The 26,190-nt window shown below is 37.3% G+C and overlaps 1 protein-coding gene across 10 annotated transcripts in view; it reads right to left on the minus strand.

The window, feature by feature from the left end:
* Positions 1-26,190, minus strand: part of LOC139967045 (speckle targeted PIP5K1A-regulated poly(A) polymerase-like) — an 83,516-nt gene that overhangs the window by 21,649 nt on the left and 35,677 nt on the right. For 7 of the 10 annotated variants that reach the window (XM_071970691.1, XM_071970695.1, XM_071970697.1 and 4 more), the window contains 9 exons: positions 22,925-23,211; positions 21,506-21,729; positions 19,548-19,640; positions 14,067-17,249; positions 13,446-13,538; positions 11,368-11,468; positions 10,366-10,534; positions 3,742-9,402; positions 1,638-1,802 (listed from right to left, as the gene is read on the minus strand). In XM_071970691.1, the coding sequence (XP_071826792.1) occupies positions 16,213-17,249; positions 19,548-19,640; positions 21,506-21,729; positions 22,925-23,211 (1,641 nt within the window). In that variant the 3' untranslated portion in view covers positions 1,638-1,802; positions 3,742-9,402; positions 10,366-10,534; ... (1 more) ...; positions 13,446-13,538; positions 14,067-16,212. The remainder of the gene's footprint in view (positions 1-1,637; positions 1,803-3,741; positions 9,403-10,365; positions 10,535-11,367; positions 11,469-13,445; positions 13,539-14,066; positions 17,250-19,547; positions 19,641-21,505; positions 21,730-22,924; positions 23,212-26,190) is intronic. The other 3 variants (XM_071970689.1, XM_071970688.1, XM_071970690.1) reach the window with 3 other exon arrangements.

The raw sequence follows: 26,190 nt of genomic DNA on the forward strand, positions 1-26,190 counted from the left end.
AGTTTAATCTCTCCCTACCCCTCCTCCACACCGTACCCACCATTCCCCAATAGCCTCCTTTACTCTCTTCTGCCCCTCCCATACAATATGACAGGGAAAACTTGTAATACATGACTCATAGACTGCTTCATTAACACTACTATGCCAAGAGTTTTAAAATGTCTTTGAACCCTAATTGTCACAAGCAGTTGAAAAACTGTCCATACTTATCATGCCTTATCGATAACATAATGGCAATCCAATATTTGCAAATATTTAAGTACAATCACAAACAACATTAGCAATGGCAATACATCCAGGCCAGCCAAGTTGGTGTGAGCAACAAAAATCTAAATTATGTTTCTACTGGAATCTCGACTCTGATATTCTTGTCCCGGCCTTTACTCTGATTCTGACATGGCTTGGACTCAGGACATGTTGACTTGGACTTGATTTTGGACAAGTGAAGCTGGCTAGAGCCCTGCTATATGCCTCACTATTGGTTGCTCAGATCATATTAATTAGGTCACATGGGTCAATACTATATTTTATGATTTTTTAAATAGTAAATCTGAACTTCTTCAAATTGGCTGGCCTGGAGATACTGCTACTGAAGTTGTGATTTTACTTAGATATTTGTAAAACATTAGACTGCCATGATTGTAGTTGTAGAAACAATGAAGAACCATATATAAAAGTGCTTTTCCAATGTAACAGCATGTTGGGCAAGGAAATGACAGCTAAAAAGGAAAGAGAACAGAATTAAAAATTACAGGACAAACATGAAATTACAACCACAAAATATTAAAAAATTACAGAAACACATTCAACATTAATCAATAAGAAAAGCCACTGTAAGCTTGGATAAAAACAGTTCAGCACTGCAAGCAACACTTCCTGCTTTCCTGAAATGATGCAAGTGAAAGATAGTATAATTGACCCATGAACAGGAATTTCGATTCACAGCCTGACTGGACAAGCATAGCCAATGTTAGCTCACACATATAGTCTGTATGAAAAAAATAATCAGAAATGCCTGCATGCACATAGCCACAACCAAAGATGTACAAATCATCAAACAAGAACATGAATAAGTAAATTCAGCCTGAGAGTTGATGATGGGGATATTTTAGGTTACAAACCAAAATTATCATCAACTCATGCACCAGTGCTCAACCTCTGACCAGTGAGAACTGCTTAGGCGTACCTGACATTTATATAGGCTATCATTAATAAGAAAATGCTGAACTTGGTCTGTCATTCCTCCATAACCTGAATTTTTGAGACTCACAAAGCACACATCATTTCTATTCATAGCAGACATAACTCAAGTATCCATAGGAGTCCGGCACAGTCTGCCCTTTTACAGATGTCATGAAAATCCCTTTCTAACCCCTCTACTTCACCAATTTCTGGAAGGACCACTTTCATCATGCCACAAATGAGCTTTCTGCCAAAGTCTAACTGGACATACAATATATGGCCAAAAGGCTAGGTAATTAAACTACTAATGAACAGAACACTCTTGTCAAAATGCAAACATTCTACAGCCTCTGATATGGCAAGGTTCATCCTTGGCTTGCACAATGACAGACTGACTACCCATATCAGAGACATTCATTCCTACAATCTGACCAAGGATAATAAACCATACTCACTGTCTCAGACTGGAACTGTTTGTAAGTTGATCCTTAACTGCTCCAACCATCTGTGAGTCTACCTAGGTCCCCATCTATCAGTCCTGAGACGAGAAACCACTTAAATTCTTTACTCTAGTCGCCATCAAAATCTGAGTAACTACTGTACAGTATAGGATTGCCCCTCTGTGAAGATACAAATAAATTTAAACATGGTTACTATCTTAGAAACTTACATGATGGGTTATTCAATACATTATGGGTCCAAAAGTGTGGCATGTTGATAAAATATTTACTTTCAAAATTTAACAAAAGTATTGTGAGTAAATATTATGACACAAAAATAGTATTTTTATTGCATGTGCTACCAAGACACCAAGCTCACTATCTCCAAGTTAATAAGTCTTCAGTCTCAAAACCTGGTTTGATTATACATATTAGCTTCACCTTTTTATAACATTTCATACTATTAGTATTATCTCAACACAAATTTGTTACAGTACTTGGCTATCAAAGATTTCAATAACTATCAGGGTTAAAAGTTGAAACTGAAATTTCTTTACTTTTCCAGGATTTTCCACTGGACAAATCAAAGTTATCCATTGCCAAATAAAGTTACTGACTGATTGGAGTAACATCACACAACACAAAACATGGTCTAGCCACTTACAACATATGAGATATATGTAACATAAGATATCTTCAGATTTAGCTGGAATAGAGTTACTGGAGTCACATCACACAATATAGCCACTTAAAGTACTGCATCTTTAGATCTAACAGGAGAGACCTTGTGAACTGTGAAGGGTTATTTCTAACAGGAGACCTTGTGAACCGTGAAGGGTTATTTCTAACAGGAGACCTTGTGATATTTGGATATTTGCGATATACCTTGGGTTAATTCTGAAAGTACCTTGAACTAAAAGTACTTTTTATTAAGGGCAGAAGTACAGGATGCTACTACAATTGCATGCTGATTGAGCAGAAAAGGAGAGAGCTAGATGCTGTCATTCAAATTGGGAGAAGAAAGTGAGTTCCTTAATAAAAAAGGCAGTAATTTTACTTGTCAAAATATTAGAGTTGACTTCTATTTTATTGTTTGAATATATGATACTTTACACAACCATTTGCTACTAACATTTGTCCTCACTAGTACTTAAGCCATAATCTTTGGCCTTTGTCCTTCACCTGGTGTTGCCTGGCTACATGTTGTGCAAGGTTGAGGACATGCTTTCCAAACACCTACTTTTGTGTAATATTTCCATATTAGTCTGTGCATGCAGTTTTCAGTTAAATGTTAAGGTTGCAAAGTGGGTAGTAGATTATGCAGGATAACAGATCCCACCTTATGAAGTGAGAGTGCAAAAAGTTTGATGCATATCTACATTCAGTCACATGTTGTCATCAATAGATGAGATGTTATCACGAGTAGTGGCTTGAGTGTGTTGTATTGCCTACAAAGCTTTGTCCAAACATGGTAATTGAATATCATTAGGCCTTTTAATCATAGTTGAGTAAATTTATGCAAATTGCCTGTAATTAAAGTTACTTTCCAGAACATAACTGGCTAGGCTTTGGCCTAGCCAACCTCAAGACTCATATTACTGGCTAGGCCATTAGGCTTTACTGCTTAGGCCCTATAAGCTTTTGCCACACTTACGTGTACATTGTTGGGAATATGTTACAAATGGAGAATGTGTTTGAATATTTGTACAATTCTGGTAGATATATTAATAGACTGACATATTGTAGGCTTCGTTATGACCTAGCCTAGGCGAACCTACGTTAGAATCTTACTCAGACTTCAGTAGACCAAGGGCAAGGTAGGCTATGCAAATGTCATCTTTAGTTATTCTGGCATGTAGATCTATCGTTAGGGATAAAGTTTTAAGTAAAATAAGGTGGTGATAATTGCTGTCATTAGGCTTACGTCATTTCGCATCCAAAAGGACAGCCGTATAGCTGGTCTAGGCCTACAGTAGGCTAACTAGCCTACATCCAACTTTCCAAGGTCCAGTGAATAACAATACAGCACTACTCACTAGATCATTCGATGGGCAGACGACACTAATAAAGTAATAATATTCCTATGTAAATGCTTCTGCTATCGCTTCTTAAGAATTACCTGTAACGCTGCAGTCCACTGCCACATGTTTGGCGAAATGCGGCACACAATATCACCATTTGGAGTGATTTATGTAAACTTTATCACTTCAGTTATGTCAAAGGCATGGTGTTTGTACTTCGCGCTGGTACTTTCTTGCCGTCACAGAGCCGTCTAAATATACGGCTCTGCTTGCCGTACAAGCAAAGCGCCACCAGTTTGATGAGTGGCTTCAGTCGATGTCGCATGACGTCATTCTTCCTACTTCAGTGCATAGAAATTGGTATAGGAAGGATGCTGACACAGTGTATCGCCGTGTGTTTAAGAAAGTTTGGATAACTGATTTTGCTTCGATTTTCTTCGCGCATTCCATGAAGAATAAAAGATCAATCTTTGAGAGATAAATGTCACAGTTACGTTTAATGTGTAATGAGTTGGCGAGGCATTAACTTGTATACTACTTTTTTCTAGGAGTATGAACAATTCTGTGAACTAGTCTGCTCCTATTTTGCAAGTGATACGTGATTTCTAAGCAGTCAAATAAAATGCTTTATTTTTCAGAAATGTCCGGTTTAGTGTTGTTCCTCGGATACTGAATGTTAAGCGATAGAAATGTTCCAAAATGGAACGGAGGCCGATAAAATACCGCTGCCCGATACAATTGTTTTTAACTGGTTGTTGTTTGTTAATATCTTTCATGTGCGTTCAGCGCCTTCTCTTACGTCTAGCAACTGCAACTTCTTTGAAAATTGAAAAGTCATTATAATCAACATTGGTCTTTAAATGATCGTAAATTATCTTTTTGATATTCTCATGGAATGACTTCCGAAAATTTTAACCCAATCTTTCGTAAAACTCTATGAACTCAGGGATTTGTGCTAAAAATTAACATGATTGAATTGATTGGGTTTATTCTACGCTTGAGCAACAGAAAATATCTATTTCTCGGGATGATTCAATCAAGCCAATAAATATTGACAAAACGCCGTTATCGTTAGATAGGGGCCATTGCGAAATAAACAGATGTAAACTTTTGCTTACCTCTTACCTGCATTTTTTTAAAATAAAAACAATGATTTTTGTTACAATTTTGAATAGACTTAATATCCCTGGCAACTTTGAGAATGCTTATATATCGAGACCTATGGTCAGAGTTTATATTATAGATGTGTATACTGATTTTGGGTTGGTTAGCATCATCAGTGTCACAAAACATGTGTTATGATTAGATAACATTACTACCAGTGATCGATGAGTGTTCTTTTAATAATATTTAAAATGTCATCATTTTTCGCTACCTGCATACTGTCTTCATTTTAGCTAAAAGGCTATTCTTCTAATTCACCGATCTTTCAACAGTCTGTATGACACTAGGTTCATGCAATTGATTATCCTCATTATGATTACCTTATTAACTGAACTACTCCAGGATCCCTGGATTGTACACAAGAATTAAATGATTCCCTAAGTCCCTACACTCCCCCCCTCCAAACCCCACCCAACACACATGTTACTATGTGTACAAATATGAACAGAATCCTTTTCTACTAGCTGTTAAACTTTCTTTTCTTTTGCAAGCAATAAATTTTATGAACATAAAAGTTCCTCCTCCAATGAAGTTTGAGAGTTATTTGTGTTAACCTTGTGATCTTGTGGCTGTAATACCAAAGTTAGTTGCAAGCAGCTGTGGATAATTACTAACTATTTTATGATGCAGTGTGAGGTGCACTCCAGTATTAGAATTAACAGTATTAGAATTAAAAGATGCTATTAGTTTGTTACCATAAAAATGTATTTAAAATGTAGATCAGTTTGCATGGCTAATTAACTGGGTAACTGGGTTACAATTTAAATTCAAAACACAAAGGTAAAGCCTATAATGTCAGAACAACTTTAAAGTGTGAGTCTTCAACAAGTTGTCCTTTTCTTATGACTATTTTAAAAGTATATTCCTTTGTTGGCATTGCCCAAGAGAGATCTTTCTGGCAAGTTTACTTACTAAATCTTACTTCCGTACCAAAGTTATAGCATGTTGACAGTGGATGTGACCAGGGAAGGGGTGTGAATGGGGGGGGGACTTGGAGAAGCTTAGCCACACCAGGATAATAGGAACAGAGACAGATTGAGAATGGGATCAGGATAATATTTTGGTATAGACTTTTCTAGAATAAGAAACTTTAATATTGTCCTACTAACTCAATAACTAGCAAATCACTCAATTTTTTGAAACTGGGAATTTTTCAATTAATAAAATAATAACTCATATTGAAGCTGCGATTATTCAAACAAATTTATTCATTTTACATCTTTCTCCATTGTAGCACTTCAGCACTCTTACCATGACAAACGCATTTATCTATACCAGTATTTCTTCTTAACTCTCATACATATTACATAAAGTGATTCCTGGTATTGAACCATCCTCTAATACTGCATAATACAGACAATTTTCTTGTCATCTATGTCATGGATGCGCTTCAATTTGTTATAGTTTCATGAAAGCATCAATATTATTGGATTATCAGGATGTAGAAAATAAATCATTGATGCAAATAATAAGCAGTTACTTATAGCAACCAGAAGACTACGTCCTCCCACTCGTTCGTATAATCATATGAGTTCCACTACGGTGCTACTGTGATGATTTACGTCAATTATGGCAACTGCGTACGAAAGATGCCCTCCCATAAAACCCATCCAAATGTATACAATGTGCTAATTGCATTGTGTCTGTACACAGTGTATAGATGCAGAGTACTGTTTGATACAGTAAACACAGTAGGTAATAACGAACCAATATTAATTACATACCAAAATAAAAATTGGACCAGTGGCTGTTTAAGGCATAGCGTGGGGTTTATTCTGCATTGTACAGGTGCAGAGTACTGTGTGATACAGTACACATAGTAGGTAAAATTGAACCAACATTACATACTACATACAAATTTGGACCAGTGGCTGTTTAAGGCCTAGCCTGGGCTATATTCTGGTGGGCCTCTAACATGGGGTGATGGCAAAATCTCAATTAACCAATGTATACAGGACAGAATTTGGAAAATGTAGTAGGTGGGTGGCTACCTTTATTTTCACTAATCCCAGTGAGAGAAATTGTTTTGCTGCTCATGAATAATTCATTGGTGTAACTTACAAAAAATGCAACATCCATTACTCATTAGGCTAATCCTGTAATGCATCATTATGTTTGGGGAGTACAGCTGCTGCCAGAATTAGTTTACTTGTGAGACTGATTTCATACGCTATTACCCTAATTCAAGTCTTTAGTAGTATTTTTACTACGATTTGAATCTACACGGTAGGCCTAGGCAGTTTCTGTTACTCTCGGCATCCCATACTTTTCGCTGATCACTTTCCGCACACAAATATCAGGTGCAGAAATAACTTTTATTTTTCACCTGTAAACATGTACATTGTATGTTCGTCTGCAATTTTAGGAAACCAAATCCGAGATGATGAAAATAATCTGGGAAAGTATTAGAGAAAGTCCCTTCCCAACTTTAAATGTCCCATGACTTCTTCAGTGCCACCTCAATTTTATTAGGCCTAACATAACAGGAGGTCTCTGTTGAAAGAGACCTAGGTATCTACATTGACTCATCTCTGCAACCTTCTAAACATTGTCTTGAAGCTGCTAAAAGAGGTAATAGGGTTTAAGGTATGATCAAGAGGAACTTCAGTTTTCTGAAAGAGGACATCGTAGTTAGGCTTTATATAGCAGTTGGTTAGGCCTCATCTGAAATATGCTGTGCAGGCTTGGAACCCATATTTTGGTAAGGATAAGGAAGTACTTGAAAAGGTCCAGAGGAGAGCTACTAGAATGATTAGTTCCTTAAAGAGTGTTCCTTATTATAGGCGGTTACAATTGTTGAATCTCACCACACTGGAGCTTAGGAGGTTACGTGGGGAATTGATTCAGGTTTTCAAGATAGTGTATGGTTTTGACAATTTATCCTTTACCGACTTTTTCATGTTTGCTAATAGTAGTTGTACCAGAGGTCATTGTCTTAAACTCCAAAAGTCACAAAGTAGGATTAATATTAGGCATAACTTTTTTTCTAATAGGGTTGTGAATGAGTGGAACCGTTTGCCTGCGAAAGTTGTACTTGCAAGTAATTTCAATGGGTTTAAGAATGCTTTGGACAAGCACTTTTTGCATTGTAATCGGGTCTGAGGGTTTGTGTCTTCAGTATTTTTCTCTCTCCTATAGGGTCCTTGAGTGTCCCTCCTGCTCCCTTTTTTCTACTAAACTAAACTATATTGTTAGGCATAGTCTACATCAGGTTTTACTGCCGTAATCAAGATTCAAATCATGCAATTAAAAAAAAAAGGTTATACACATATATATTTGTAGGCTACCTAACGTTAGGCTATTTTGCTAGGTGTACACGATGCACCCCAAACCAATCTTTGCTAGGTTTTGCCTAACTGCCACTGAGCTTATTACTTTTAATTTTTTGAGTTAGAACTTACTGTTCATAGCCTAGGCAGTAACACTAACAGGTACAAGTAACATGCTGAGTAGGCCTATGACCAAGAATTAGTTACCGGGGTACGTGCCTAGCATAAATTGTGACAGTGGTCCATTTATATTCATTCATAACCCAATGTTTTCAAATGGGGTGACAAACAAAATTTTTATAAGGAGATTCTGGTCAGAGCAATTGTCTCAGTTCCGCCCAAAACATTTTAGGAGACGAACTGGCTGCCATGTAGCTTAGCCTATGTCACATTGCAATGTAAGGTTAACGTTATGTCTTAGTACGTAACGCTACGGCTAGGCTACTTTCGTGAATCTCGCACGGTATTGAGAACAACTTGTGCCTTAAATTCCAGACCCCGATAGGCCAAGATATCGTGATTTAAGCAAAACTGCTTTCGTCCCGCAGAGCCACTTCTTTTCTTAACCTACGCCTAACATTCAAGCGAAATAATTCAAGAATGTATAAGAAATATTAGTGAGAGTTTACATCAAGTAGTTTTACCGAATATCGAAAGGTATAGTATGTATAGTACCGTTGATGCAGTACTATTGGTGTCTGTTGATGGTTCGTATATGACATACGACATTACGTACACAACAAAGTCAACTCGGCAATGAATTATACGTGATGCGCATACGCACAGAAGCGTTTTCTGTGGCCATGGCTCCGTGCCAAACTTTTTGGTTTGACGTCATCATTTTTCTACAACTCGTAGTCTTAGCCAAAAAATGATGTAAACTGCAGTCATTTTCTTTACATTTAGATCCAATTACGACAAATAATTATTATCTGGAGTATAATATATACGTAAAACTGAAGTTTATATGTTATTAAACTTCATTTTTTGACACTGCTCTTAGGATTCAGTAAATTCGACATTGTGACATAATGTACAGATAAACGAAACGGCGTGGAATTCTGTCCCCCTCCAGAGCTGAGACCCACATCTAAGCTCGAGAATACTCTCTCGCAAAAATGTTAACTTGAAGTTAGTTGTAATATTGGTATGCATATATTAATACATACTTTGACCAGAAAATTGTGTCCGTTCTGGAGAGAAGCATGGGAGGACCGATCTCTGTGACAACTCCTCGATCGAGGACAATCATGGTATCCACATCTACAATGCTCCTCAATTGAGGACAATTATAGAATCCGCGTCTAGATCTCTCGAAAGACGATTCTGAAATACAATCACATAAAACACTTTGTTCCTATATAACAAGTATGGTAAAATTGACCAATAAATCTGTGGATAAAAGAACACACCTATGGTCATAGCTTATGTTAAGTTTGTTATCAATGTATAACATGCTGTTTGCTGGCATTTCAGGATACATGAAACACCGTCAACTTCAATATTAAAGCTATGGTTGAGGGTATTGGTATCAGTGACGTGCACAAACTGATTTATGTTAAGGGATGTATGTTTGTGAAAAGGTCAAGATAGAATGACGGATCTTATAAAGGATGAAGTACTCCCCGTGACCATGTTGGTAGGTTAGAGGAGTTCTCTTGACTGAACCTTCCCCAGACTGGGAGATGGAGGTGGGTGGGCAAGGGGAGAGGGGGGGGTTGGCCGGATGCCTGCACACAACTGATGGGTATCACTGTAACCCCAGTCAGTGTACTTATGGCAACAGCTGTTATCACAGTCTTCTGAGCAAATACATCTCTAACTAGGTGCCTGATTGCTTTTTCCAATATAATATTTGGACAGAACAACAACGAAATTAAAAGGCAATGTATTTTGTAAAAGCTTAAACAAATCTCTTCCACATTGAAAAAAACTTTAAATTTTAACCCCTGGTCTTGCTACCCTGAGTCCTCTCCCCCCCCCCCCTCCCTCCATCTGACAAATCTTCGGAAAGTAGACTTTTATTAGTAGAAATGGGCACCTAAACTTCTAGGGGAATTTAGGCTACTCCCCGAAAAATACTAGTGCCTTTCATTTTCTCCTGGCAATAATAAATCCTACACACAAATAAATTAGTGATTGATATAGACAAAATTTGAACCCTGGATGTTGTTTCTATAGAAAAAAATATATGCTTATTTTAAATTTTAACTTTGATGCTGTGAATAGTCATAAAAAAAAATTAAGCATATACAGACCATTAAATGGGAAGCAAACATTTTAACTTACCATTCTATAATTCCACCATTCTCATACAAGTACATGGCGGTGTTGCCAGCTTCCTTGGTTCTAGCTTAATGGATGCCTCCTCAGGAGAAATGATTTCTCCTCTTTATTCTAGCAAGAAATCCCCTTGCCTGATTTCCTTTGTTGCAAACATTTCTCTTCCTGTTAAGACCTTAAAAATGAAATGGGTTGAACAGGGAAAGAAAATAGAAGAATTATTTGATGTTGCATTCAATGTCTTCAACCTTGGACAGCCTCACTCCCCCATACCTTATCGGATTGGGAACAATCACAGAATACCATACACAGTTGGAGTTCTGCAAATGATTCTGTTCTTAAATAATTTCTCTACTTTCTGCTCACCTCATCCCTCAATCTGTACAACTATTATAATGATACAGTAATGTTATCAAGACCAACTCCCCCACCACCGACCCCCAAAGAAAAGGAATGTGTCATTAAGTTCCATAAAGCTGTTTAAACAGTACTCTGCATTACCCTGGTACTATACATATTACAAAATATGAGACAGACACTGGGCATGATCCAACCCCCCTCACCTCCATCCCCTCCCCACAGGTAGCAGGACAGAAAATTGGATTGTCTTGATAATAGTACTCCATTGAGCAACAATAAATGGAAGTACTTTCCATTTTTAAAGTTGATAAAATTAGCTCAATGGGACATTCAATCATCCTATGTGTTCATGTAGAATATATGAGAACAGTTTGGAAAGTAAAGACCTCTAGGTCAGTACTTTATGAAAACTTCTAGCAATTTAAGCATGCCAAAATTTAGGGCCAATACAGACTACCTTTAACATACTGTACTACAATGTCAACTTTCAGCAGAACTTTCAGTAATCTAACCAACCTCCAATTTGAAATATTTAGTTTTAGAGTCCGCAAAGTTTTGGATCAAGCCCCACTTGAATTTGCAACAACTGATGCACTATCATACAGAATATCCTAAGCAGGCATTTACATATTATTTTTTACATCTTACCAATGGTATCAATGATGAACCTAACTTCAAAGTCTTTGCTTATCACACTCTGATTGTACATGATGGAGGCAGTCCTGGTGTGGGGTGATCCTTTTATGAAACTACATAAAAAAGAGAGAGATAACATCACAAAACATTTTAAATCATAAAAACAATACACATGCAATAACATTGAAATCAGTTCAAAGCAGAACCAAAATGTTTTAATCATCCTAACCTGAAATAAGCCAATGTACATCACCCAATACTGGCTCCATGTAGTATCAATGAATGTTCATTAGTTTAAATGATGTCATTTTCTACATCTCTTACCAATATTTTAAATTCAGTATTATGTCATATAATTTTGTTGCTATATTGACTATGTGCTAATGAGCCAATTCTAAAATCCTGCATATTGGTGTAATGTGAATCCTATAACACCAAAAATTCTCTTGATCACAATTCCTATTGCATAAATATTTGTACTTTGTCACTGAATTTCACCATATCCACACTGGGACATGTAGGAAAAAAGTGTAATTTAATTAATATACATTCTATATGAAATTGTGTGAGCAAACTGATTTTATAAAGGTCCACTCTCAAGTATTATTTCCCTAAGCATTGTAAGCAAGTGTTACTTTATGACAAATAGCACTCAGTTATTCCGCAGAATGTAATCCTAATTCATATGACACTTTTCAATTTAAAGCTGAAGCTTTGATTTGATATGTCACAATAATAGAACATTTTGTGCAGTTCATAGCCCTAAACTTTTTAGGTATGCACAATTAAGCTATGCTCAATATCATGACTGCACATTTAATGCATTTTGGTTCTGAAGTCGACTCCTCAATGTAGTTCTCATTGGTTATATTATTTTTGTATTAAAGGGTGTGAAGACTGGCCCAAAAAGAAACGTCTAATGCCAGAAATATGTTCTAGTTTCGATTGAGGTGTAACAGAAGTGTTAAACACCACCGTCGATCCCAGAAAATACACACAGTTTGCTACCATCGGTAATTAGACACTAGTGTACAGTCAGTACATACAGCTGCGTTCAATACCCACAGCACAGTATACAAATGATACAGGAATGGACATCTCAGGTCCAGCTAAAGATAACAATTAAGGTACCACTTTTCATTACTGTCTGCATTTTGTAGCGACACGAACAAAACGTCACTTGCAAGCAACAGAAAGTTCACTTTTTCAGATGGCTGCACGCGGTTTGGGGCAAGTCTTCAATGCCTTTAAAAACTTCTTCACTCTGCCCAAAGCTGTTGGCTTCATATGAACACTAAATCAACCTAGTATGAAGTCCAACCTTTCTCCTTCACAGATATTTTGTGACCTTGTAAACTTGAGGCAATAAAGACTTATTTTTACTTTTATTCAAGTAGTCAATGTATGAAGTAAACTTAGACATCCTAACTTTGAAAGCTTGAAAAATCCATAGATATCGTAGGTATTGCTTTCTGAATCTAGCACAATGTAACCTAAACAAGAACTGTTTCAAAAGAAGGTGTTAAACGGTAAAGAACCAAAATATAAACACACAAAGTCCTGTAAACTCCCGAAAAAGCCTTTCAAAACGATTGATTATTAACCACTCAAATGCCACCACTCTTGGCAAAAATTGTTAATGTGAATTCATGTCCATACTCCAGTTATTTGTCCTTATTAGATATAATTAATCAATTTCATGCATCACTAACAATTAAAATCAAATCAAATCAAATAAAACTGTTAGCAAACTGCATATCCACTAGAGAGCCTGTGTAATAGAATGTGTAAAAGTAAGTTGACCTGACGTTTCCATCCTAGCAGGATCTCCTTCAGAGGCTAAATGACAAGTTACAGTACAGAGGGGACAAAAACACGCACATAATACAGACAGGTTAATGAGCACGGTGAACACAATGAGATACATGTAAGGGGATTGGTAGACAAGGGTCAGAGAGAAGAAAGCAACAGGGGAAGAGGAGAGGTAGGAGATATACAGTGGAGGGACAAAGGGAGGATTAAAGAAACTGGAGAAGGACAAAGACAGAAAGGTGTGGAGAAAAAAAAACTTACAATTAAAGATGACTTACCAAAGAGTATATAATTATTGCCAATTGCGGGTAGTCAGCCATTCAATATTGATGAAATATGGAATTCTCAGTTTGTAAGAATTTCTGCCACACCTGTATAATACAAACAAACAAACATTCTTCAATACAATATCCATAACTGTCTAAACTGTGTTCTCAGTGATGTACATACTAAATTATATTCAATGAAATATACAGTTTTTGAACATAATGCAAGATCCATCATTTTTAAGTCCTATATGCCTACTGCAACAACTTACTGAAGTATTATACTAAATAAACAGTTAAGTTAAAAGTTTCCATTGCTTGGCTTTGTAATCAACAGTCTTCCCTGCTTAATGACACACACTTGAATTAATAAAGCAAAGTTTCGTTTCATGAAATAACTTGCCCGGTATTTCTTCATACAACACATTTTAGCTAAGTAAACCAGACATATGAAAATGATTGGGTGATAATTTGATGAGGATCAAAGAGGATCTTGACCAGACAAAACTACCCATTTGGAGCTAAAAAAAAAATGATATGAATTACTTAAAATGATAATTTGATGAATCTTTGCAAACATTGGTCGAAAGGCCTTATTACATACTTAATAAAGATAATGGCTGAATCACTCACCTAAGGTATTTGTACATCACATCTTGAAATGATCCCATACTTTCTTGTATATTATTTGTGGCAGTTCCATGCAATTAGTGTACAAATTACATTAATCTTTTCCTCAATTATCGGTGCTCGGGTTTTTTTTAGTTATGATTTGTATTACGTCACCACATGTGTTTACAAAATGCCACAGTTACAGCTAGAATTCTGGAAATGTAATTTATATATTTGCAAGCTATGTTACTAGTTACAATAAAAATTGACCATTTGTATCATTGTTGAATGTGCAAAGGTTTACTAGCCTAAGCCAAGTGCAGACATGATGCAGGCCTACATATGGGCAGGACAAAACAGTGCTGAAAATATCACACTAGTGGCTTGGATATTAACTTGTTACAGTAATTACATTACTTCTAACTCTTTACTGCACACCAATGCCAGTTCCAACCAAGTACGATTTTTTCTCTATGATGTATGGATCTATCAACTTAAACAATTTCTTTTGAAAGTACTTTATATAAAATTGGTAAAGAAGTTATAACACTTTGCATTGTAACTTTAACCTCACTTGGGGAGGGGGATATTAAAATTGAGCAGAAATGAGAAGTGAAAGGGATTTGATCACCGGTAACATCTTAAATCTTAGTGAAATATTACCAGATCACTCTAGGCATGGCAGAGCATAAGTGCTAAGGTAGTGGGGAGACAGGTAAGCAAGAAAGCAAATTAAATACATTCTTTTCCCTTTTTTCATTTATTTCAACAGCACGATTCCTATACTGCTGCGAAAGCAATAGTTTGCAGCAGATTAGAACCACACAAGACAAAATGGTAGCAGTATTTAAGAACCTGTACAAGTTCAGTCAAGCATGAAAGTTAAAAAAATAGTACAGGTCAACATTTTGTTTGATATGTTAAAGAGGAACATAATCTAGGCATTCTAGTGAAATTTGCATTCAATTTTCCTATGTACCATTTTTGAGATGATGACAGTTGAAGTTGCCAACTTTCGTACCAAAAGTGAACGTGGACCAAACAGGTGTGACGTCATTGTTGCACACTGATAAATAATATTTTGGTTTCCTTTAAAATTTGTCAGGGATGTGCCCAGGATTATCTGAGTGTCGGGTATACTGATAGCCATCCTGGGGGAGGGGTCTAAGGGGGAGGGGGTGTCCCCCAGATGCTCAGATGCAAAATGCTTTTTAAGCACTAGTTCCTAGTACTAGTACAAGTACTAGTTTTGCTAACAATTTACATTTTTTAATTTTTTTTAAGTAAAATATATTACGTACCTGGTAAAAGTTATTTGTTTGTTTCAAAGAGATTTTACAAGGGCCGATTGAGGGCCGTAAGTGATGTTTCTCGCATGCGTAACTGATGCATTATTAGTCTGTATGATTTTGGCATAGGCTAGGCCCAATTTATGTTGAATATATTGTTAGGAATGTCAGGATTTTAATGAAAAGAGTGCTGGACGGGATTCACGATTTTTAAGACAGTGCTGGGAGGTAATTTTTAGTGCTGGCCGGGGACTCCCAGTGCCGCCTAGCGTGGGCACATCCCTGTTTATGTCTAATTTTACACTCCACAATTGGACGCATCCATATGTGAATGTTTCATAGGTATTGGTATTTTATAAACTTCACATCCCCTTTTAGACAAACAAGTAACCCTATCCAATCCAAGGTCAAATCAAATTCCACCAGAATGCTTAGATTATGTTCTACTGTAACACATCAAAACGAAATTTTGACCTGGACTATTCTTTTAATTGTATGGAGGTGTGTGAACAAATTTAGTACACCGTAAGGACACTGTACATTTTCAATGTTACTATCAGGCTGAAATATTTCTCTGACAGCACCATCATGTACACTTATACATACACACCCACACGCACACATGCACATACCATCACCATCACATAGATATCTTTTGCCTCCTGCAAGGAATCAAACTTGAAGTATAAAGTTCATTTCCAAAGTCATGAATAAAAAGAACTGAACAGTGATTACTAGTATCAAATGATGCATCTCTTTGTATAAACTGCAGACAATAAACAAACCTTACACAATACTGAATTTCAACCTCTTTCAGCTGGTCAACTCTCCTCCCACTCGCCCCCCCCCCCTAACTCCTACCCCAATAAAAAAAATACTTAAAACCTATATTCTTCCACTATTTTTGGAAGAAAACTTTCCAGGAAGTGATAAAATAATTTAAAAGCTGCTTCTCCTTTAGAGGGTATCATAGCAAACCGGACAAAGGCATTGTCTTTAATCTCTTTGGTGACCTCAAGATGAAACTCTGTTAACGTTTCACCTCTGTCTTGACCGTTACTAGTTTCTTCGATTAGTTTCTCGGTCACTAACTTTTCCAAAGCCAATCCGCTGCTGGAGGAACTACCAGACCTCTGCAGAGTTCTCCTCATCTTTCTCCGTCCGACCCAGATATCATGTTTAAGAGAGCACGAATACGTCACAGGCTTTATATCCGCAGTCGATCCGTCTACATCGTTCTGTCGGTAGTTTACATTTTCTTGCATTCTTTGCCTTTTAGTCGGAGGCTCCTGCTCTTCTGGATCCACTTCCATCTTTGACTCGGTGGTTTCCTCCGAGTCTGCTCTGCCTGAGGTTTCCTCGGCTAAGTCTGCTCGTACCTTTTCACAAGAGACTGTCAATGTGTCCCTAAGCACCTCAAGCAACCCACATGTGATCCTCTCAGCCCAAGCTTCCCTGAGTCTCTCGGGATCGACGTGGATCCGCAATAGCTCCTCCGTCAGATGTACATCTTTCATCGGGAATTCTAAGCGGTAATTTCCCGGCCTTCCGGCTTGTTCCCGAGGATGGAGACCGAACAGCATCGGTATCCCCCACAGAGGTCTTGCCTCTTTCACATCCACAACATTCCTTACCTGATTCTGAAAGCCTGAGGACTTGCAAGTAACAGCTGCTTTCTTTATCTCCTGTGAGAGAATCTTCACAGTTTTTTCATTCACATTTGATGTGGTGTTATGGGTTAGTTCCAATGGGTCTTGGATATTTAAACACCCTCTCTTGAACTGTCCGTCACTCGATGGGTTTGCCACTACCGGAATGTCACCGATGGGGAGGAGTTTACCCACCCGTGGGCATAAGCAGTTGACTGCCCAGTCGATGTTTGAATAGTATTCAAAGAACGATTGCATTAGATCTCCTGGAAGCAAACAAACAAAATATGGTAATTAGGGTCAACTTTCAGTCAAAAGCTATCAAGTTATATGAGAATCAAAATAAAACAAAACTTTTAGCAAACTGCTTATCCACTTAAGAGCCTGTGTGAGAGAATGTTTAAAAGTAAGTGGGCCTGACGTTTCATTCCTAGCAGGATCTTCTTCAGAGACTGAATGACAAGTTACTGAGAGTAATAATTATCAACCATTAGGACTGTATAAAGAGTTCCTTCCATTAACAACAGTGATAAGTTACCCTTGGGCTACCAGCGAATGGAGCAACTCTGTTGATTATGCATTTCTTCTGATTGAGGGATCAGCAGGTTGTGGAGAAGCAAACAAAGGCCCAAGATGACCTTTGACATAAATGACCCAAGATGACCTATTACATAACAGGCCCAACATGTCCTTTGACATAAAAGCCACAATGACCTTTGAAATAAAGGCCCACAATGACCTTTGATATGAAAGGTCTTAGATGACCTTTGACATAAAATTTCTGAACATGCCAAAAGATCTGATAAAATTCATAATATAATAAATCGGAACTGTTGGTAAAATTTCATTTCCGTTGAAACTCATGAAGCATTGCACAAAGAGGATTTCACAATTGGCGGACAGACAAGATTGCTGACGATGTTAATACTTTCTAAGGTAACTGTCATCACATGATCATAAGGTATCATTATTTTGCATTTCAACAGAAGCATCTTCAGCCCATGCATGTTAATATGTTAAACATTGGATGCGGTGATGTGGATTGTTGAATATTTTAAGTACCCTGTCTTGGGTGATGGCGAGGATGTTCCCAAACAAATCTTTCACAAGCAAATAAAAGAAAGTTTATACATTTTTTCTCTCTTGGAATGTATGTGAGTAAAGTCAAATGTGGTAATACATGAAACTTAAAAACTTTGATGTGGTTGGCACTCAAAATTTATGTAGGGCATTTTAAATATCTTATACCCAAGTTCAGATTTGTTCAACAACCAATGCTTTTTCTGATGCTTAATCAACTGAAGTCACACAGCTAAACTTCCTTCTTGCTATCAAAATCAAATCCAAAACTTTATATTTGCTACTTGCAATATTCAACTTGTTTTTGTTTTGCATATTCCATATTTCCTGTATTTTAATATTTTATATTATTATTTTCAGATGTATTATTATAATCAAATGTTAAATTAATATCAGATATACTATTATTATTATCAGATGTATTGTTATTATCAGATGTATTGTTATTATCAGATGTTCTATTAATATTATTATCAGATGTATCATTATTATCAGATGTTCTATTAATATTATTATCAGATGTATCATTATTATCAGATGTTCTATTAATATTATTATCAGATGTATCATTATTATCAGATGTTCTATTAATATTATTATCAGATGTGTCATTATTATCAGATGTACTTTTAATATTACAATCAATATTATCAAATGTATCATTATCAGTTTTTGGTTATAGAAATAGGAGTCCAATCGTTTGCATTTACTTAAAAAGAAAAGTCCCCTCTCATCTCCCCCCCCCTTTTTATAGCTTGTTTCTTTTTTCCTTTTTAATAATCATTTTTTATACTTTGCTTCTTCATTCATTCCTGTCTTGTCAGACACTTCAATGAATCTGAGATAAGTCATTGAGTCCTTCATTTATTTTCCTCAGACATTTCACATGACATCTTAAGTGGTCTCAGGTCAAGCCTTTCTGACTAGTAACATAACAGATTTAAAATGAAAATTATTTTTAGTGTTTGGAATAATTTGTTCTTGTTGATACTGTTCTAAAAGAACTTGCGTTAAATATTATAAGGTATTCCCAACACTCTGTCATTGAAAAGGGTATTTTGAGAACTGTCAAAGTGGAAATATATATTACATATATATATCAACTTTAAATGGTCCAACTTGTCTTCAAGAGTCCTGATATCTAGAGACCAAGACCATGAAAATGTCAATAAAATGAAAATGTCAATAAAACTACGAGAAACGAGAAACCCATTACAATTTGTCTCAACACAACGCTTAGATACATTCATCGCTATGCACTCTTTTAATATTGGCTAACTTGCTTATTCAGAAAACTTTTGAAATTGGTTAACAGCATATCCATATAAATGTTCTTGGACTTATAAAGTCGGGCAAGGTAAGAACAATTTATAACCAAAGTAATATGCCAGTGGCATGTGAGTAGCAATGGATTAATAATAGGAAGAGATGCAATAATCTGCCTACTTTACACAGTCTGCTGATGACATCACTAATACCCATACCTGGCTTGTCATCTTCCCGTCTTCTACGATACATAGTACAGTCCAGACGTAAGCTGCAGTCCCAGCCATCAATAATCAGCTGTTCCTCACAGCCTGTATACAAAAAACAGTCAAATGCAGAAACAATTAAGGGATGACTTGTTGCATTTTCAACTGATCCCATCCTTATAACCTTCATATGTTTACAGTAGCAGCAAGGGCTGTACAACTCCCGTCATCTTTCTGTGGACGTGGACTTAAGACTCTGACTCAGGTTAGCTTGGGCTCGGTACTCGAACTAGACACATTAAACATTTCAAATCCTATTTTTTTCCTTGTAAAGAAGATTTAAATATTAATTGCTTGCTGCTGTGAGACTTGCAGTTGGTTCATTGTTATAAATTAGATTAGTTTGATAATTCACATAAAGTATATGACATATGTTGCTTAGTACTTGACTCTTCCAATCGTTTCATATCACAAACACTTTCTTATCCAAATTGACCTGTATGACCTCTGGACATAGTCAGCCCCCTAGCTATGTACTGTTCAGTACAACAAAGTCAGATCAAATGGTTTTAGTGTATTAAAACTGTCGTAGTGTCCTGTAATATGCCAGGAGTGACTGTTTCACGACTACAACACTGGTTGAGTGTTGGTTGACTATAACTGGCCAGTAATTCCATGGCACTAGGGTCATACTGACTGTCCCATGACTACAACACTGGTTGAGCATTGGTTGACTATAACTGGCCAGTAATTCCATGGCATGAGGGTCATACTGACTGTCCCAAGACTACAACACTGGTTGAGTATTGGTTGACTATAACTGGCCAGTACTTCCATGGTACGAGGGTCATACTGACTGTCCCACGACTACAACACTGGTTGAGTGTTGGTTGACTATAACTGACCAGTACTTCCATGGTACGAGGGTCATACTGACTGTCCCACGACTACAACACTGGTTGAGTGTTGGTTGACTATAACTGACCAGTACTTCCATGGTATGAGGGTCATTTGAGGTAAGTCACACTAGGACAGTGTGACAGATTTAGAAGAACTTACAAGAAGACTTTACGACGATTCTGATATTTCATAGAGACAAACAAAGAAAGAAAAAAGTTTCCAGGACGTTTTAGAAGCCTGTTAAAAGAAAGATAACAGAGATCTGCATACCATCTACAAAGTTCATGCAGCTCAAATTTTAAAGCAATAATGTTTAAATGTTTTCAGACTTTCATCTCTCTTGGCATCTTGAGATGACCTTCACTCCCACAAACAATGGAGTAATTCTCATCACCGAATGAATAAAAGCAGCCTAGAACTTACAAAAGGGTCATCTACGTACCAAGTTTGAAGTTCCTATGGGTACAAACTCACCCAACTATCTAATAACTTGTTAGAAAATATCCATAGGAAAAGTTCTTGTTTGTGAAGACTATATTTGCTGAGCAAGTGTGTTCTATCGCTTATGGAAGTGCACTTTCCATAGGATAAATCCTAATAAGTAAGTCTAACTGTGATGATAAGGTCACAAATGGTGAATTACTATGCATGCACAAACACTGACAAACACATACACATACTATCACCATCTCATAGATTGATTCACTTTACCATTGGCTAAAATTAAGGAAAAAAAACATTTCACCAAATTTTTGTGGGACATAAGCATTTGCATTATTAAAATAAATCATTAAATAACACACAAATAGGAGCAGCCAACTGGTTTTAGTCACACTGATCGCACACAGTTTGATTGAAGAATATCAAATTGAGTATAAATATTATATTATATATCGGTTTGGTCAAAGTATTGGAAAATTATAATTTGACCCAACATACACTTTTCGAAGGCATTGAAACCTTACTGGCCTTAGGGACACATCAGCAATTCACACAGTAAGTGTTTTAATAAGGCATAATATAAAACCACATGAATAAATTTTCACAACGGCAGAGAAGAATGAACAAACCTGCAGCTTCTCTGAGCTCCTCAATTGTGGGGATGATTCCCTTGGTCTGTAGGAAGAGGATCACCATCCAGGTCAGGGCATAATTAGTCAATCTCGGGCCGGGTCCAGAATTCTCTGCGACATGGTTTAACTTTGCCCACCTCCTGATCAGTAGGATCAATGGTCGCACCACTGGGTCCAGAGTACTGTAGAAGTGTATCAGCTCTGTGTTTCTTAGGACCAACCTAACGGAGAAATATAAAAACGATAGAGGGTTAAAATATCCATCTCTCGATATAAGAAGAAAATGTGAAAGGCATTCTTTAGGTGTTCTTTATGCTTCAAGATGTAACTGCAATTTACACACAGTGGAATATAATCCTCTGGAAAGAAGCACAAGAGGGAGTGTGGTGACGACCAGTTTCAAGTGTAGGTAAATACTTTCATTTCTCTCTACTGGTACTTTTAAAACAATACCCTTCTTTCGTGTTTGTTTGTTTGTGTACCTCTTTTCTTGTCATTGTATTTGGAGGCAAAAAAAGGGTTCTCTCAATTGCAACTACAAAAAAAGAGTAATTTTGTCAAGTACAGTACTCTACACATTGAGACTGATTAGTGCTATAAATGAATTCTATAAATCAGTTAAAACAGTAACACAATAGGAGCACAATAGGTTGAAGACCCCCCCCACCTCTCCTACTCTGCCCCCCCCCCCCCCTTCCTTCCCTATTGGCAATCAATTAGGTATTTTTGTCTCTTAATTGATAAGTTCCAAGTGTAGGTCAACAGAGCTCAGACCTGTTGTTTCTTTCCTTCTAGTTTGATATAGTTACAACATATCCTAATAAAAATAGATCAACTTTCCTGTACAAACCAAAAGGTCACATAAGTTAGTGACACTCCTTGCAACATTTCACATTAGAATATTTCATGTAACACTGGAAACAAGATTTCAATCTTTGACCTCTGCTGAATTAACATAATCAGCAAGGTTCCTGCACTCATGTGGACCAGTTTGCAAGGTATAGTCATACTTAACCTTGACCTCCAATGAACTTCAGAGAAAACAACAGACTCCTGTTCTCATTGTTGGTGGATATAAAAACCTACTTTAGGCGTTCACTTTAGGCTATACGGAAGGAGTCATTATGTTTACACTGTTTTCACACTCTGACCTGTTGACCATAAATGACCTTTGACCTTTACAGAAACAATGAATGCATTTCTAGTACTCATCAAGATGGATCCACATACAAAGTATGAACTTCATCTAACCTTTACTTTTTGAGTTACAATATTTTCAAGGTCATCAAATGTTGACCACTCTTGACTTCAAATGACCTTTTGATCTCCTTAGAATACAACAGGAAGCTTTATACAACAAAAAACAACAACAAAAAGCAAATCATTAGACCTAAAAGTTAACACAGGATCAATCACCTGTTATTCAGAATGATATCACAGTGCAGTCCTGAATCTTTGTGAACAAACTTGATGACAGGCTTCCTAGCAGAGGCGATGGTCTGCACCTTATGGCAGCTAGGTACACACTTTTGGATGATTTGGGCAACAAATTCCAAACATTCCTTCTCCGGAGCCTGATCGGGATCAAGAGTATCCTCCTCCATTTCAGAGCCATCGGATGCGGTAGTTGGGTTGGCCCCATCTGATGCTCCATCTGCATCTCGTGATGATGATGATGCTGCTAATGAGGATTCTTGAACTTGCTATGGATTGAACAAACACTGAATGATTAGTTGAAGGGGATGCACTCAAATTATATAAAATTAAGATTTAATAAAATATTAAATAATAATAGCAACAAAATTAATGAGCATACAACAAAACTTCTACACAAGAGGAGGAACATCCTAATCTACTATTGATACAAACAATAGTCAAATTCATTGTAATCCACATTTTTTTCTATACATGTCACAAAATTTGCAAATCTGAAGCAGCTATAGACTGGCTTACCTTTGTGAACAATTTTACAAGAAAATATGCAGAAAGTCAACAGGCTTTGCGACACCTTGCCAAGTTTTATCTGAGAACATTGATAGTAAAACAAGTGTTTGTTTTTGCATGCAAATGACCTTTGACTTCCACAGATAACAGCAGATCTCTAGTACTCACTATTGGGGAATCCTGCACATTCAGTGTGAAGTTCATCCCAAGTGTTTTTCTTTTGCACTTGTCCAGACTAAGCTGTGAGGCCAGACCAGTGAGCAATATCCCTAAAGCTGTGGCAAGGCCTTACATTTACAAAGAGCAATATAAGACGGAGCAGAAATAGGTAAACTAATGATGCACAATCGTGTGACAAACGGCTACTAAGCTAGGCTATAGTAAAAGCACAAGATGCATGCATGCCTATTAAGTTAGAACACAACGTCAGTATAGCATAGAGGTCTTCTCTGTATGGCAGCAGGTATGAGAGAGAGATTGCTGCCATGTGACATCATCTTATATACTAGGTCACTGCAGTGGCGTAGGAAGGTACTTTTGAGTGGGGGGGCTGAAGAATGATGGCCGGCCTGGGGAGGGGTCTAAGGGGAGGGGGTGTCCCCCTCCCCTTTGGAATTTTTTTGCATTTCCAGGTGGCCTCATATGCAATTTGGTGCAATATAGCACACCTCAACACCCACTCCATTTTGTAAGAATTTTGCATTTTCACCTGGCCTTAGATGCAATTTGGTGCTTCAAATGAGATTTTTTTCTCATTTGGAAATGAAAAAGGGGTTTTCTGACTTGGGGAGCGGGGGGCGGAACGATACTTCCGCCCCCCCATATTTTTCACTGGGGGCTGGTGCCCCCCCCAGCTCCCCGGTTCCTACGCCCTTGGGTCACTGTAAGGTCAAGCTAATTAGCCTGGACCCTACCAAATTAGCATGGGCCATACCAAAGTCCAGATGAGGGTGTCCAACAATGAAAGACAATAAATACAGTGAATGGTTTGGGCCATTACACCCTCACCACCTATTACTCCATGACTATTTATGGACCTTCTAGTACTTGTCAATTTTCCATATCATGCATTTCCATGGCAACCATTGCTATACTGATACAGCACTAATAGTCTGCAACAGCCAACTGACTAAAATATCATTACATGTATAGCAATGGGATAATAATAGCATGGTACTCCCCAGTGTTTCCGCTAAGTCACCTTGACGCGAGTTTGACGCAATGGTTTGCCGATTTGACGCACTGGCGTTCAGTGATAGAGAGGGGAAATAAGGGGGTTTCATTTTCGCCTGAATTTTATACAGTGTGAATAGAAAATGAAACATTTCAAAAGGCATGGTGTTCAGAACTTCAACTTGAAATGAAGAAATTATTACGGTAAATTGTTTCCAATTTATCGTCAGAAATGTTTATTTAGCGATCGTAAACTTTACCGTAGCTATGTTTTTCTATACAGTCACGCAGATTAAGCTCGATTGCTGTAAAGATAAATCATATAACGTAACGTGCACGTGCACTGACGCATTGCCTACACTACGATGGTTCGCACTACCAGTGTACTAAATATTATATCTGTATAGCCTACCTTACATTACATTGCAACAGGGTCAGAAATAAGCGGGGGTGACAGGCGATTCGCCCTAGCAAGTGCTAAAAAAGCCCTTTGAAAGCACAATTGCGAGGGCGAAAAAGAAAAGAGAAATATAAGTCAATCGCCTTCGTAATATCAGGTGTCTGTGTAAATTTAATTGTGACATGCTTTTTTTTTAGCTAGGGTTAGCAGTTCTCACATTCCCGCATCAAATTTGAAGCAGTGCGGGAGGGTCGCGCACAATCACCTGGAACTTCCCCGCACAGTCACTGGCAATTACCGCCTCCACTAAGCAATTTCATTACCAGCGACAATAACCTAAAACCCCCACATATCTCTGACCACATGGTACCTGTAGTCTAACTTCACACTAAGTCAACATGGAACTCTAACCTAGCCATCTGTTTATTCGCTCAAGTTGTGTAGCAAATAAAAAATAAAAGATATCGAAGAAAAACTGCACTCTTCAACAACATGTTCAACCTAACAACCACACTAAGGCAATGAGAAATGTAGCCTAACCATCGGTTAGCAAAAAAAAAATAATGACAATACTTTGCGTAGCTGTCACACGCATGGTAGCGGAATACCACACGTAGTCAACAGGAAAATCTAGCCTAAGCATCTCTTTATTCGCTGAAATTGTGACGCAGTTAGGTGGAACTAAAAATATCCATGAAATACTGCAACTTTCGACCACATGTTAGCCTAACAACCACACTAAGTAAATGGGAAATGTAGCCTAACCATCGGTTTGCCAAAAAAAAAAAAAATGCGTACCTTTGTTTACAAATTTCAATTTGCTGGAAATCGACAGTTGTTTGGAAGGTATGTGCTATGTCTTAAAGAGGGAATGTTGTATTTTACGTACACCATTGCTGTGGCGATAGATTGAAGGTTTTAACCTCGATTACTTTCAGTGTTATAATGGTTTCTTATTTGCTGGTGGGTGATTTTATCCACACACGAAAAAATACATGATTTAAGGAAAGGGCACCTTCAGTGGAAGTAACCTGTTTTCTCTTTCAGTTGATGGGTTATTGGTTTTTCGTCATATATTCGGTGGATTGACGTTATTTGCTAAACGATCGCAAATTTTGGCAATTAAACTTTCAATGAATTTGCTATACAGTCGCAGCTAACTAGG

Source organism: Apostichopus japonicus, chromosome 4, assembly GCF_037975245.1.
Source record: "Apostichopus japonicus isolate 1M-3 chromosome 4, ASM3797524v1, whole genome shotgun sequence".
NCBI lineage: Eukaryota > Metazoa > Echinodermata > Holothuroidea > Aspidochirotida > Stichopodidae > Apostichopus > Apostichopus japonicus.